Here is a 16,436-nt window from a genome sequence, read left to right as displayed (position 1 = left end):
CACGGCCGCATCAGCTTCTCATTGTAGCATCAGCACTTCTAACTGTATCTATCCTTGCCTTTTCCAACTGGTTTTCCGCTTCTCTGGCAGCCTTTTCCATTTTCAGTTTTGCTTCTTGGTTAGCGTATGACGCTCGCACCTTGGCGGCTTCTGCTTTAGCTCTTGTGAGGTCAGCCACACTTGTCGACGTCCTACTGCTCTTGGCGCTGAGTGCAAGCCACTTGATGCTTGATCGCAAAGCCATCGTACCACTTGTCAAAACATCTAATTGATTATGCCTTTTCACTATAGTGTTCTCGTGCAGTGTGTTGAAACTCTGACTAAACACCAAGTTAAACCGGAGCTAATGAAGACAGAGTCGTAGTAAGGTTAACCGTTTACTGTTCACTCTTCCACATTAACATCATATGGTGAAAAGGCATTGCTTCTATAATGTTTCTTTGTGGGTAAACACGGAGCTCTTCACGATCATGCTGCACACATGGCACCCACCTTCACACCTTCTCTGAACTGGAGGTTACACATAAGACACTGTGAAACCGGAGGTGACGTCATCACATGCCGCAATATACCATAGACAATGGATTTACCTTTGTTATACTGTAACTTAATTATCAACCTTTAACTTCAACTAGAAAATAGTTACAAACAAATCATTTAAAACATAGACCCAACAAAGTCAAATAAATGCCTTAAGGGCAACACAATCATGGACAAAGGAAGTAAGGCGAGAAACCATACAAGGTTGCTAAATTTGTGGTAGACACAAAAGTTGGGACAGCTATCAACAAAGGATACAGAAATAGATAACAAAAGCAATGCTTGATCAATCAACTTAAAGGATAATATATTTAATGGCAACACTGAAGGTTGGAGAAAAACTACCATGATAGCACAAAAATAATTTAAATTAGCTCCTTTCACATCCTTTGATTATGACAAGCAATAAAACTCCACAATCTGAGTGTTCAAATATCCTGATGGTTTAGCATTTGGCTCACCAGGCAATGTTTCCCAAGCTCTTTTTAAACTCACTATGGTCCCATTTCCCCAAGTTCAAGTCAAGTAAAGTGAAGTTTACTGTTATTTAACTCTGTGTGTGTGTGTGTGTGTGTGTGTGTGTGTGTGTGTGTGTGTGTGTGTGTATTTATTATGTATACAATGTATATAGAGATGAGACAACATTTCTTCAAACCAGGGTGTAAAACACATACACAGATAACACATGATAACTTACGAAGGCAAGGATAAAATCTACAGATGAATCACACATAAATAACAAACTAAAGTGCATTAAATTTAAATATTGAAAGGTACAGAACAGATTAGCCAGTGACACTTTGAATACAATGCGTCTGGGAGTTCAGAAGCCTAATGGCCTGGGGGATAAAACTGTTCCTCATCCTTACCGTTCTTGCTTTTATGCATTGTAGTCTCCTGCCTGATGGTAGAAAGTCAAAGAGAATGTTGGATGAATGAGTGGGATCCTTAATAATACTAAGGAACATGCACATGCAGCACTCCTGATAAATGTCCCCAGTGGATGGTAGGCAGACCCCTACGATCCTCTCAGCTGTTCTGACAGTCCTTTGTAGGGACTTCAGGTCCAATGCTTGACTGCTCCCATACCATATGGAGATGCAACTTCTCAGGACGCTCTCATTGGTTCTCCCGTAAAACACAGTTAAGATGGCGGGGGGGGGGTGCCTTGCTTGCCTCAATATTCTTAAAAAGTGGAGGCACTGCTGTGCCTTCTTGTTCAAGGAGATGATAGAAGGGACCAGGTGAGGTCATTTGTGATATGAACTCCCAGGAACTTGGTACACTTAACTCTCTCTATGGAGGACTCGTATTCACAGAGGGGGATGGTTTGTCTGCACCTTCCTGAAGTCCATAATGATTTCCTTTGTCTTCTCCACATTCAGGCTGTGCTTCTCACACCAATCCACCAGCCACTCCACTACTCTGTATACTTCGCCTTGTCATCATTTTTGATAAGGCCAACCACTGTTGTGTCAAACTTGATGACATGGTTTGAGCTGGATCCTGTGACACAATTATACATCAGCAGTGTGAAAAGCAGCCGGCTGAGCACACATATTTAGGGAGTGCCAGTGCTCAGAGTAATAGGATGAGAGATGTTGCTGCCCATGTGGACTGACTGTGGCCTTACTATTAAGAAGTCCAGTATCTAGCAAGGACAGCTTCTGGAGTATGATGGTGTTGAACGCTGAACTGAAGTCTATAAACAGCTATCTGGCATATGAGACCCCATTTTCCAAGTTCCCAAGTTCCCTTTCAACTCAACAGGCTCCCAAACCCTTGTTAAATTCACGAGAGCCTCTTTTCCCACACTTCCTTTAAGTTGAACTGGGCCCCATTTTCAGCTTTCCTGTGCCTTTTGTGCTCTCTTTAAACTCACCTGGTTCACTGAAAAGATGATTACAAAAAATCGTAACGTTTGAAAGTTGATTGCTATTGAGTTGGTAATATAACATCTAAAAGTCTGGAAAATTTTCCAGTCAGCGAAGTTCTGAGGGAACCAGAGTATTTAAGAAGTTCTACTCTTTGTACTTTTGTCTGCAGGGAATTAAGGAGACAAAATACACACTGCAAGGCCCCCAAAACCAGGTAAAGTGTAGAATATATTTAACTTACTTTTAATGATAAAATCCACCTTTGGTGATTCATTAGAAATAGATTTTTTGGAGAAAAACTATATGCTCTTTTTTCCATCTGAACTTCTGACAAAATCTAACAAATTCTTGCCTCAATCTTAAGTGTATCATTAAAGATCTTGAAGATTGAAAATAAAGATTTTAGATGAATTTTGATCATTTCAATAATTTGGAGTGTCAAAAAATGACAATTTTAATTAAATTTATTTTAATAAACTTACCGAAATGTGTGTATCCTTGTTCAGAATGACTTGGAGCAGATGAGGAGGTAAAATTGGTGGTGCCTTAAAGCGCTCTTCAGGCCTTAAAACATACATCTCCTGATGGTATGGTCCTGGAGGAGAGCTTGACAAATCTAAAACAAATACTATATTCTATCAATAGAATGTAAACAATCCAAGAATTTTTTTTAAGAAACTAAGCTCACAACTGATCCTGCAGATCAAAAAGGGGTCATTTCCAGCATTCAATTCCAGATGAATCCAATTCTATTCTGCAAATCCTTAGTTACATCTGTCCCACCAACTAGATAGATTCAGCAGTGCAGTGGCATAAAGGCAGAAAGGAGTAAACTTAGGCGATCTCATCACTGATTCTACATCCCATAAAATTTTATGCAATCAGATCAAACATGAGCAAAGAAAGCATAATGTCCTTTCTTAAATGATGAACCAATGTCCCTAGACATTGAACAAAAATTGGAAGTAATGGTGAAAGTAGTAGGACATATAAGGTACTCTGGGTATGGGGCAGCAGTGTTCATCAAGAAGAAAGGCTTCACAGCACCATCACTGAGTAAGCTGGATCACCCTGAAGATCACAGCTGCCAAACAGGGTTTCAGCAAGAAGTGAGCTAACCAATATGAGGGATAAACCTATTTAGTCCCATTCTCAAACACCAAGCAGTGAGAGATGCATTTATTCAGAGTAGAAGTGACTAAAGCATAGTATATACTCAGCTGGTTCCACCATGGGCACAATCTTCCCTACCAGAGGACATCTTCAAGAGGCAGTGCCTCAGGAAGTCAGCATCCATCATTAAGGACACTTCCCATCTAGGAGATGCCCTCCTCTCACTACCACCATTGGGGAGGAGACAAGGAGCCTGAAGATCCAGGCTCAATTATTCAGTAACAGCTTTTTCCCCTCTGTTATCAGATTTCTGAACAGTCCATAAATACTACCTCATTATTCCTCCTTCAGCACTATTTATTTTTATATTTAAAGTCATGCTTTTATGTCTTTGCACTGTAATGCGCAGCAAAACAACAAATGTCATGTCATATACAGTGATAATAAAACCTGACTCTGATTTCTTATGGAGCCAATGTCATGCCTTAAATTGAGAATAGCCCCCATCGTAACATGTGGCATTAAAGTTCTGCTAAACAAGATAGACTCAAATCTGGCAGACCAAAGTTAAGCATCCATAAGAAACAGTGAACCATCAATTGAAGCAGAAATTACAATACCAAAACCTGAACCCCTGTTGGACTTCAGCTTCCTAAACCTTGCATATGTTTCCTTTTTCTTTCTAATCAAATTTCCAACATCTCCTGTCATCCTTGTCTTTCTTCCTCATGGGAACATGTTGGTCTTGAATACTGACCAGCTAGCCTTTAAATGACTCAGGTGACAGATGTGGACTTATCCAATGACATTCACACCCTATCTATTCTATACAATCACAAGACTCTGCTGGACATTAAGAACAAAGTTCAAGCAACACACATCAAAGTTGCTGGTGAACGCAGCAGGCCAGGCAGCATCTCTAGGAAGAGGTATAGTTGACGTTTCGGGCCAAGACCTTTGTCCAGCATCTGCAGAATTCCTCGTGTTTACATTTTTAAAAGAACAAAGTTCTGCAGGTCTACCCCATCAGCGAGTTGCTCATTGGCGGAGAAACTGAAGGAGCTGTACTCAGTGTGGATCATGCTGCTGCCTGCATCAGAGAGGCATCGGTGCACAAAGGAGGTGTGCATTCTAACAGCGAGTGATTGTTTTAGTCACTTTTCTTATAATCGCAAGACCTTGTTGGACATCGTTCATGAGGAATGCTGCAAGTCTGATTCACTGATTTATTGGTGGACAGCAGGGCAGATGGCTGGGGAGCTGCATGGCCTTGGTAGTAGTGAGGACCAGGCATCAAGCCGCAGTGTCGCCTGTTTACAGCCGCACAGGAAAGAGGTGTCAAGAGTCGGTGCGCTCCACGGGAGGCAGTGTGGTATGGCATCCAAGCTAGAGTCAGTGCTAAGCTCCAGTGTTTGCTTGGCAGAAATCCAGCTGTATTGTGTTCAACTACAGATTTCTGCGACATTCAAGGACTCAGCACAGAAACATAGAAAACCTGCAGCACAATACAGGCCCTTTGGCCCAGCATGTTGGGCTTTTTCTTGTGTGACTGTATTTTACTGATATCTTATGTGTGCTATCTTTTATGGGCTGTATGTGCTTTGTACTATCTGTGGCTGTCAGTACCCTGCTTTGCACCTTGGCCCGAAGTAATGCTGTTTCATTTGGCTGTATTCAGGGGTATTCACATATGGTTAAATAACAATTAAACTTGAACTATTCTTTCCAGCTCCTACCTATTACTGTTGTAATTAGCCTTTCTGCAATTTATCCCAATTTAGCACCTGAAGTCCAGTCTTTTCCTCATCAATAACTATCTGAAGTTTTACAGTTTTGATCACTATTTCCAAAATGCTCTCTGATTAAAACTCTGATCACCTACCAATACAGGGTTCAGGATGGCCCCCTCCCTAGATGAACTGTCTACATACAGTGTCGAAAAAGGATCTCTTGGATGCACCTAACAAATTCTACTTCATCTAATACTCTTACATTAAGAGAGTACCAGTCCATAATGGGAAAGTTAAAATCATCTCCAATAAAAAAACGTATTGCTGTTACATCTTGCCATAATCTGTCTACATATTTGTTCTTTTATCTCCTGTTGACTATTGGGAGATCTACAGTACAACCCCATCATAGTGACTGCACCATTGTTATTCGTGAGTTCTACCAACATTGCTTCACAGAATGAGCCCATGCATGTCCTCTCTAAGTGTCACTGGCACATACCCGTTGATCAGCAGTGCAACTCCCTCATCTATTTTACAATCTCTCTCTAATATGTCTAAACCTTCTAAGAAGTTGTTTCCCCCAGAATGAAAGTTAGTTCAATTCAAAGTAAATTTAATATCAAAGTATGAATATGTTGCCATATTCATTTTCTTGCAGGCATTTTGCAGGAAAATAAAGAAATAGAATAGAATTTATGAAAAACTGTTGGTGAGTTGTGGATATGTTATTTTGTCACTGGAAGCATGGTGCACTTGAGGGCTACCCAGTACAATCCTCACTGTTTTGATTTGACACAAATGGTGCATTTTGCTGTTCACCTCAATCTTCCCATCACAGAAAGTCAAGATCATCTATTCAATTAAATATTGAAAGAGAAACTGGCATTCAAGGTTGAGCTAAAGGCAGTTTTTCTTCACTAATATTCTTACAACCTCCTCCTAAAGGGACTTCCTTGGCATCAGTCCTTTTTGCAGCGGGGTTCCCAGCTTGAGCCACCATGAACTGATTGGTTTACATCCAGTTAAATTTTTTAGTACATTCCACAGCACAGACCTCTTTAAAATCAAGGACTTAACTTTAGTATTCTACAGGCCACTTCAAAATCAGGCATCCGTTCAAACTCAGAAGTAGTACCTCAATGAACTGGGTGCCCAAAAATGCTGCTATGCTTTATACATAATATGTCAGTCATGGTAACACTCATACTTTTTATGAATCTCTATGATTCAAGTCCCGTTTTAGTGATTTGAATACAAGTTTCTCTATTGACACTTCAGCACTAACTGAGGAAAAGTGCATGTTCAGATACCGTCTTTCTGATGAGATGTTTTAACAACTTACCCCTCAAGAAGAGCAGGAAAGTTTGCATTGCTTCCTCATCAATGCTTATTTCTTAAATTGCAGTAAAATAGCTTGTCCAATTATTATCTCATTGGGATAATATTTTGCTGAGATCCACATAGATATATCAGGAAATATGCCCTTGATGAGGCTATTCCAGAATGATGGTTTTAATGTAAATTATGGGGCATCTGCATTGCACATGTGGACCAAGATCCACTTCCACAAATTTCCCAGTTCTCATGTACCTATGACCCTATTGGAATGAATGAAGAAATCAGCTGACTGAAAGGCCTGTAAAACACCTTAGTCTTACTTTCATTATTTTAAACAGCTCCTGAGTAAACTTAAATGTTTTTTGATGTTTAAAAGCAATCACAATATTAAAATGAAACAGTGGCAAGCCTGTGGGCAAGGACTCTCAAAATGTCAAAACCAATCTGTCAGTGCAGTCAGTCACTTGCACTTGACGATGTCTCACACTACCCTTAACATTGAAATGCTGGAAGCTAGAATTCTCAGAGGAAGATCATGCCTCGAACCACCCTAGAAGAATAAAACAGCATAGTAGAGAATCAGAGCTTTTGCTGTTCTTTCCAACTGTTGGATCTGACTGATTAATTCTTAGATTACACTCTTTAATTCTTATTTTCTTTGCAGATTAACAATTAATTCTGCGCTTTATTTTAAGAAGTCCTAATATTTTTGTTGTTCAGTTAAGTCAAGTCCGACTCTTCGTGGCTTCATGGTCTCCTGCACACCAAGCTTTCTTGTTGGAAACTGCCTCTCTAAGATCTCCCAAGGTCTGAGTAATATTATCTATCCATCATAGCCTCTGACGTCCTCTCCTTCTTTTACCTTCTGTTTTACCTAACATGAGAGTCTTCTCCAAGGAATCCTGTCTTCTCATGATGTGGGCAAAATATTTGAGACTTTGTCTCATAATCAAGCTTCCTAGTGAGCAGTCTGGCTGAATTTCTTCAAGCATTGACTTGTTGGATCTTCTTGCTGTCCAACGAACTCCAGCATCCAAGTTCAAAGGCGTCAATTTTTTTTTATATTCAGCCTTACTAATAGTCCAGCTCTCAGCCATACATCACAACTGGAAATACCATAGTCTTGACTATACAGATATCCGTAGACGATGTTATGTCTCTGCTCTTCAGTATTTTATCTAAATTTGCCATTGCTGCTTTCCCCAGAAGTAAGCACTGTTCAATTTCATGGCTGCAATTACCATTTATAGAAATCTTTGAACTGAGGAAGACAAAATCCATCACTGCTTCCATTTATTACCATGGAGTTTATAGGGCTGGTCAACATAATCTTGGTTTTCTTAATGCTGAACAACAAGTCAGCTTTTGCACTTTCTTCTTTCACTTTGATTAGAAGCTTTCTCAGATCCTTTTCACTTTCAGCCATTAGAGTAGTATCATCTGCATATCTGAGGTTGTTAATATTTCATCTGGAAATTTTGATTCCAACATTTGAGTCCTCTCGACCAGCATTCCTCGTTACGTGTTCAGCATATAGATTAAATATGTAGCGTGACTGTATGCAGCCTCGTCATACTACTTTCCCAATTTTGAACCAGTTTGTTGTTCTGTGTTCAGTTCTAACTGTTGCTTCTTGATCTTCATAAAGCTTCTCATATGGCAGATCAGATGTCCAGGTATCCCTATTTCTTTAAGGATTTGCCACAGTTTATTATGAAGGGTGATTGATAAGTTCGTGGCCTAAGGTAGAAGGAGATGAATTATTAACTTCAAACTTTCTGCATAATCACTCAAAGAGTTGACCTGCATGTGCATGTAATGAGAGCTGTACAGCTCATCTCCTTCTACCTTAGGCCAAGAACTTATCAATCACCCCTGCAGTGGACACTTTCTGGAGGTCCAAGATCCGTATGCTCCACAACCGCTGAACGAAGTGTGTAAATGTAGGAGGGGACTATGTTGAAAAATAAATGTGCTAGGTTTTCTAAAATTGACTCCTTCTACCTTAGGCCATGAACTTATCAATCACTCCTCGTATGGTCCACACTTGTCGAAGTCTCTAGAGCAGTCAATAAAACATAGATAAATACTTCTCTGGAATTCCCTCGATTTCTCCATTATCCAACGTAGGTTAGCAATCTGGTCCCTGGTGCCTCTGCCTCTTCTAAAACCAGTTTGTACATTTGCCAGTTCTCATTCTCATTGCTAGAGCTTTGCTTGCATGATCTTTAGCATTACCTTGCTAGCATGTGAAATTAGTGAAATTGTTCGGTAATTTGAATATTCCTTTACATTTCACCTCTTGGGAATTGAGATATAAACTGATATTTTCCAGTCTAAAAGCCATTGTTGGGTTTTCCAGATCTGTTGGCAAATTGCATGCAACACTTTTACATCATCACCTTTTAGAGCTTTAAACTATTCAACTGGAATCCTGTCACATCCTGCAGCCTTATTGTTGGCAATGTTTTCTATCGTCCATTCAACTTCACTTTCCACAATGTCCAGCGTTAGATTGATCAGAGTCATTGCAGGTGTCTTTGCTGTTGGGGGATCTTTCCTGTACAATTCTTCTGTGTATTCCTGCCATCTCTTTTTGATGTCTTCTGCTTTTATAAGAGCCTTCTCTTCTTTGTCTTTTATAATACTCATTTTTGCATGAAATGTTCCTTTGATTTCTCTCATCTTCCTGAATAGATTTCTTGTTTTTCCAATTCTGGTGGCTTCTTCCACTTCTTTGCAGTGCTCCTTTCTAATATACATATAACAGTTTAATATGTCTAGTGGTTATACAAATTATAATTCTAGAAAGCTCTGGAAGCTTCCTTGTTCTACATTATTTGAATAAGTGCTTTCTCATTGGTTGACAATTATCTAAAAATTTGAATGGCGTTTTCCTTATCTGTGGGTATAAAAATAGCTGTTCTATGCTCGTCGTCATCTTGGTTCCTCTCTCTCTTTGCTTAGTAGACCTCTGTCACTGTCTGTTCAATTTTCCTTTGTTTTATCAACACTTAATAAAATGATCGTGAAGCAACAAGTTTTGTGCCTCTACTTACAAATTCTACAAAAACCTTGGATGAAAACATCAGAATCCAACCAAACTTAACAATAATGACTATATTCAAATTTGCTCTAGTACAACCCAAGGTAATAAATTGCTTTACATTGATACACTTCTCTCTTGATTAAAAAGAATGAATATTAATTTAACTGGCAGGTTTAAGTTCAATTTTGCCCCCTTGTCCCATAGTTAAATATGCTTCTTTACATTTTTAGTAAGTCAATTTGTGATTTTCATATTGATTAATTATACTAACTACTGCTATACGCACCTTACCTGAGTTATCTGAACACTCCAGTGAATCCAATTTAAGGGCATCAAACACCTCAAAATCAGATTTCTTCACCTGAATAACATTATTGATTGTCCCAAGTTGGCTGGTTGTCACTGGCTGTGAAGTAAATAATTAGAGAGAGGCAATTTTTAAGTTTTATAATTGAAATACATTTTCATGCATAGGGGTTCTGAAAGCATTTCATAAATATTATCTTTTATTATAACTTTTCCGTTGAATATCATTTGTACAAGGTTTTCATCCACATATTTCCAAGACAATTTATATATTGTTTAAGTAAAAAAAATCAACATAAGAGGCCAATTTAGCCCATCATACTTACACTATCAACTTCCTTGCATGTTTACATATTTCGTATCTCAAAATATTTAGCTAATTCTTTTTCAAATGTTACTTGTATATATTCCACTTTAACATAATGCTATTGTAAAGACTTTTATCCTAAGTATCTGCGATGGAGAGCACTCAGTAAACACACTCTTTACACACGAACATACACACACACACACACGAACATTGCCTTGTCATTGTGCTGTCATGGTGGTGAGTGTATGCACTTCAATGTCTTCCCCAGTACATTCTCATAAGTAGCTCACTGTTTCTCCCTGCATTACCACAAACATTCAGAGTCAGACACCAAAGTTTAGATAAATTTCGTTTACTTGTCTTTAACTGTAAGTGTATGATTGTGCTGAGCGTTCTGCTGTTTCATGCTGTCCTCTCCCGGCAGTTCTGTGGTGCCCGCTGTGTGCTAAATCGAGCTAAGGTTGGCTTTATTTTGCCTTTCCTGCCATACACAGCGGAATATTCCATTTCTTTAGTAATGGGGATATGTAAATGTGAATGTTATTTGTATACAGTATTTAATATAGATCAAAAAATGTAGATTAAACGAGGTTGGAGGCGACATCGGATGTACGACAACTCGGGCAGAGTTTGCAAGACATTACTTCCTACAAAGTGAAACCCAACAGCACGAATAGCAGTGATGCTTTATTAGATGAACTCAATGACTTCTATGCCCGCTTTGAAAAGGAGAATATAACCACAGCTGTGAAAATCCCTGCTGCACCTGATGACCCTGAGTCTCATTCCTCATTCAGCCAGAGACTCATTCCTCCGAGGTGCAGCACAGAGCGTCATAGGAAGTCATTCCTGCCTGTGGCCATCAAACTTTACAACTCCTCCCTTGGAGGGTCAGACACCCTGAGCCAATAGGCTGGTACTGGACTTATTTCATAATTTACTGGCATAATTTACATATTACTATTTAACTATTTATGGTTCTATTACTATTTATGGTTCTATTACTATTTATTATTTATGGTGCAACTGTAACGAAAACCAATTTCTCCCGGGATCAATAAAGTATGACTATGACTGTGTTTCAAGAGGCCAATGTTAGGCTGTCTTTAAAGAGGGTGAACCCTCACAAGGCAGAAGGTCCCGGTGGAGTACCTGGTACGGCTCTGAAAACCTGTGCCAACCAACTGGCAGGAGAATTCAAAGACATTTTCAACCTCTCACTGCTACAGGCGAAAGTTCTCACTTGCTTCAAAAATGGCAACAATTATACCAGTGCCTAAGAAGAATAATGTGAGCTGTCTTAATGACTAATGCCCGGTAGCACTCACATCGACAGTGATGAAATGCTTTGAGAGGTTGGTCATGACTAGACTTAACTCCTGCCTCAGCAAGGACCTGTATCAATTGCAATTTGCCTATCACCACAATAGGTCAACAACAGATGCAATCTCAATGACTCTTCACACGACTTTAGACCACCTGGACATCACAAACACCTATGTCAGGATGCTGTTCATCAATGTAGCTCAGCATTTAATACCATCGTTTCCACAATCCTGACTGAGAAGTTGCAGAACCTGGGTCTCTGTACCTCCCTCTGCAATTGGATCCTCGACTTCCTCGACTTGTGACTTCACCATATTTTGTGTGGCTAGGCATAGCTCAAATACCATCTATAAATTTGTTGATGATACAACCATTGTTGGTAGAATCTCAGATGGAGATGAGCGGGTGTATAGATGCGAGATATGCCAACTAGTGAAGTGGTGTCGCAGCAACAAGCTTGCACTCAACATCAGTTATGACGAAAGAGCTGACTGTGGACTTCAAGAAGAGTAAGACGAAGGAACACATACCAATCCTCAGAGAGGGATCAGAAGTGGAAAGAGTGAGCAGTCTCAAGTTCCTGGGTGTCAAGATCTCCGAGGACCTAACCTGGTCCCAACATATCGATGCAGTTATAAAGAGGGCAAGACAGTGACTATACTTCATTAGGAGTTTGAAGAGATTTGATATGTCAACAAATGCACTCAAAAACTTCTATAGATACACCGTGTAGAGCATTCTGACAGGCTGCATCACCTCTGCTATGGTGGGGGGGAGGGCTACTGCACAGGACCGAAAGAAGCTGCAGAGGGTTGTAAATTTAGTCAGCTCCACCTTGGGTACTAGTCTTCAAAGTACACAGGACATCTTCAAGAAGCGACGTCTCTGAAAGGTAGCGCCCATTATTAAGGACCTCCAGCACCCAGAGCATGCCCATTTCTCACTGTTGCCATCAAGTAGCAGGTACAGAAAAGCCTGAAGGCACATACTCAACAATTCAGGAACAGCTTCTTGCCCTCTGCCATCTGATTCCTAAATGGACATTGAACCCGTGAACACTACCTCACTTTTCTTAATATATATTATTTCTGTTTTTTGCATGATTTTTAATCTATTCAATGTATGTATGCTGTAATTGATTTACTTATTTAGTTATTCTTCTTCTATACTATGTATTGCATTGAACTGCTACTGCTAAGTTAACAAATTTCATGACACATGCCGTTGATAATAAACCTGATTCTGATATTTCATTTAATTTGTAATATGATTGTAATGACATTGTGGGGAGTTTCATATTCTAATTCATGTGTTCATTTAAGTTACCTTTGTTGGCAATTAAAGATGGTATGCCCTAGTGCTGAATTAAAGGAGTTCATTGCCCTCAGTATGAGAGAGAAATATAGGGACTGCCACTTCACATTAGACAAGAATAAGTACAGAGCTATTGTGTTTCTTGTAGGTATCTTTTTGTACATATTGGCAATTTTTTCACTATTTTCACTAATTTTTGTAAGATTAATATTCTTTGCACCTAATAAACATCCTTGCACTACAGTGCTAAGCGACTCAAGCCATTTTTTCTTTGGTAAAATTAAAGGTCGTAACCCACATTTTTAACAGGGCCTTCATTCCGTTTATAATAATTCCAGAGGAAACCCAATATATAAATTTGTTAACCAGTGCAAATACAGTTTACCATTCCCAAACTTTATTAATCCTTTCCCCCACCTAACCTCCCAATGGCAAAGGTCATTATTGAAATCATTCTGTAATTAGCAAGAAATTATCCCACTTTGTAATGTAGATACAACACAATATATTTTCTCTATTTTCATTTTCTCCTAACCATATCATAGATTTTTTAAAATCTAAGTGTATTAAAAATTAAATGAGCACATACCTCTGATGGATCATGAGCCCACTGTCCATCTACAAAGAACTTGTATTGGTGCTCTCCTTCAGGCAGATCAAGGATAGCAACAAAGTCATTGTGGCTGTTAAAAGTTAGAAAGGCTACACTGTATTATTAAAAACTTTATGATCAAACAAAACTAACATATTTTTGCAATATCTTTTCAATTTTCTCATTTTCCCTCTTGTGGAAAAAAAACTCTGTAACCCTGAAGACTTTATTATGTATTTGTAACGTTTGTAAACTGTAATGTAATAAAATGGGGTCTATGAAATCCTAAGGTGCTTTGCTAGTTTGGGTGAGAAAACTTACAAGTGTGTTTGCATTGTATGAGAACAAATTATTTTCTTTGATGACAGGCAATTGTTTTCTGGCCTGGGGGATGTTTGACAAGAAAAACAGGATGAAACTTCAAAACATCAAAACATCAAATGTGTGAACGAAATAAGGAAGATAACAGAGGAATGAATGTAATGTTATGGAATGGAGCAATCTAATCACTGTTTAAAAAAAAAACTAGGTATAAAAGTATTTTGATTTAAACAGAAGAACAGAGCTATATTTCCAGATGAAACTTGGCTAGAAGTATATCTCCCCTTGCAAGTAAAATAATAAATGTGTTAACAATGTGATCCACTGTGAATTTGTTATAGGTTGGTCCTGACTCATATGTGACTTCTGTCTCGGTCCTGCTCGCCTACATTGGAAGACCTAGCTGAATGGTACCTGACACCCTTCTGACTATCTCTGTGCAGTTCAGTCCATTCAGGATCCAGTTAGAAGCTACTGGGAAGCTAAATGGCTCAGAATGTCTAATATTCATCAAGTTTTACATCCACACTATATATGGAAATGCAGAGCAGGTTTATTACCAAAACTCCTTATGTGAGGCTGTGCTAAACCAAAAAGAAGCTGGAAATTGGCAACTCTTTACATGCAGGTCCAAAGGGAATCATCAAATATTCCCGCTTAGGACGAATACAGATAAAACCACAGTCATGGCCAAGGGTACTTCAGTAAACATAATTTTAGGACATGTAAAAATCTCTTGGTCCTCTAAAACTGGTGGACGCCAGACTGCAGACTCTCATTGTGGGTGTAGTTTTCCTTTAAGAAAAAGAAAACGAGGAAAGTGTGCTGGTCTGCAAGTAATAAAACTGAAAATACAGAGCCCTTACTCCCCGACTTCCTATTATCCTGCTGACAAATGTACGGTCTCTGGAAAATAAAACTGAAGACCTCAGAGCAAGTTTGCACTACCAGAAGGAAATCAGGAACTGCTGTGTACTTTGCTTTATGGAAACATGGCTCAATTCCACCATTTTGAATGCAGCACTGCAGCCCGAGAGCATCACCTTCATTGTAAAGAGAGAACAGCTGAATCTCTTAGACAAAGAGGAGGTGGAGTATGTTTCATGATTAACTCATTATGCTGCAAAGATGTGGCTTCTCTGCCTCAGTCCTGCTCACCCAACCTGGAATATCTTGAGGTCAAGTTTCGTCCATTTTATCTGCTGAAAAAGCTTTCTGCTTCATCCTGATTGTGATGTACATTCCACCCCTGGCCAACATCAAGGCGGCACTGGAGGAGCTCAGCACTGATTAGCAATCACAAACTAGTACACCCTGATGCCTTTTTGATTATTGCAGGGGATTTTTAACAAGCCAGCTTGAAGAAGTCTCTGAACAAGTACCACCAACATATCACCTCTTGAAACAGAGGAGCCAACACACTTCACCACAGTTATACCACCACCAAGAACACTTTCCATATCATCCCAAGCACATACCTTGGAATGTCTGATTACCTGGCTGCACTTCTACACCCGGGGTACAAACAGAGACTGAGGACTGCAGCACCAATGGTGAGGCCCACGAAGGTATTGTTAAGGGAGGTGGAGGAGCACTTACAGGATTGCCTTGAATCAGTGGACTGGACAACATTCAGGGATTCATCTTCAAATCTTAATGAATGTGCCACAGTTGTCACCGACTTCATCAAGACCTGTGTGGCTGCATGGATGTCTTCAAGAACATACCAGATAAACCCAAGTGAAAAGCCATGGATGAACCAGGAGTTTCATGGGCTGCTGAGGGATAGATCTGTGGCATTCAAACCTGGTGATCCAAAACTACGCAAGAAGTCCAGGTTTGACGTATGGAAGGCTAGTCTAAGAGTGAAAGAACAATTCTGATAGAAGTTCAAGACACCTGTCAGCTCTGGCAGGGTTTACAGACCATTACTTCCTAAAGGAAAAACCAGACATCATGAATGGCTGTGATGCTTCAGTCCCCATGTGCTCGATCTCTTTTATGCATGCTTTGAAGGAAGAATAAAACTAAGCCTGTGCAAATCTCTGCAACATCTGTTGACCTTGTGATCTCGGTTTCAGAGGCTAATGTCAGAACATCCTTCAGGAGGGTGAACCCTCTGAAGGCATCAGTCCCTGATGGTGTACTTGTTAGGGCACTAAAATCCTGTAAACACAAAATGATCTGCAGATGCTGTTGTCAAAGGAACACTCAATGCGCTGGAGGAACTCAGCAGGTCAGTCAGCATCAGTTGAAAAAATTAGTCGACGTTTCGGGCTGAAACCCTTCGTCAGGACTGAAGGAAGAACTTTGGGGAGGGTTTGAAGAATGCTGGTAGTTGAAAAAAACAGTAACTTGAAAGACAAAGGGGTGGGGGAGGAGAAGCAGGGAGGTGTTTGGCAGGAGAACAATGCGCAGTAGTAGAAGGAGGCGGAACTATGAGGGAGGTGATGTGAAATAGGGATAGAGGAAGGGAGGGGGAGGGAATTACCGGAAGTTGGAGAATTCTATGTTCATACCAAGGGGCTGGAGACTACCTAGATGGTACATAAGGTGTTGCTCCTCCAACCTGAGTTTAGCCTCATCATGGCAGTAGAGGAGGCCATGTATGGACATA

The 16,436-nt window shown here is 39.8% G+C and overlaps 1 protein-coding gene across 11 annotated transcripts in view; it reads right to left on the bottom strand.

Annotated features, from left to right (window-relative positions):
- Window positions 1-16,436, bottom strand: part of LOC140205980 (5'-AMP-activated protein kinase subunit beta-2-like) — an 82,250-nt gene that overhangs the window by 33,471 nt on the left and 32,343 nt on the right. For all 11 annotated transcript variants that reach the window (XR_011888037.1, XR_011888034.1, XR_011888039.1 and 8 more), the window contains exons 4-6: window positions 13,496-13,589; window positions 9,942-10,056; window positions 2,900-3,033 (exon numbers count right to left, since the gene is read on the bottom strand). Coding sequence is in view for 1 of the 11 variants with exons in the window: in XM_072273949.1 (XP_072130050.1) it covers window positions 2,900-3,033; window positions 9,942-10,056; window positions 13,496-13,589 (343 nt within the window). In the remaining 10 variants the exon portion in view is untranslated. The remainder of the gene's footprint in view (window positions 1-2,899; window positions 3,034-9,941; window positions 10,057-13,495; window positions 13,590-16,436) is intronic.

The sequence above is a fragment of the Mobula birostris genome, chromosome 12 (genome assembly GCF_030028105.1).
Source record: "Mobula birostris isolate sMobBir1 chromosome 12, sMobBir1.hap1, whole genome shotgun sequence".
NCBI classification, from domain to species: Eukaryota; Metazoa; Chordata; class Chondrichthyes; order Myliobatiformes; family Myliobatidae; genus Mobula; species Mobula birostris.
This window is presented reverse-complemented; position numbering and strand designations above follow the sequence as displayed.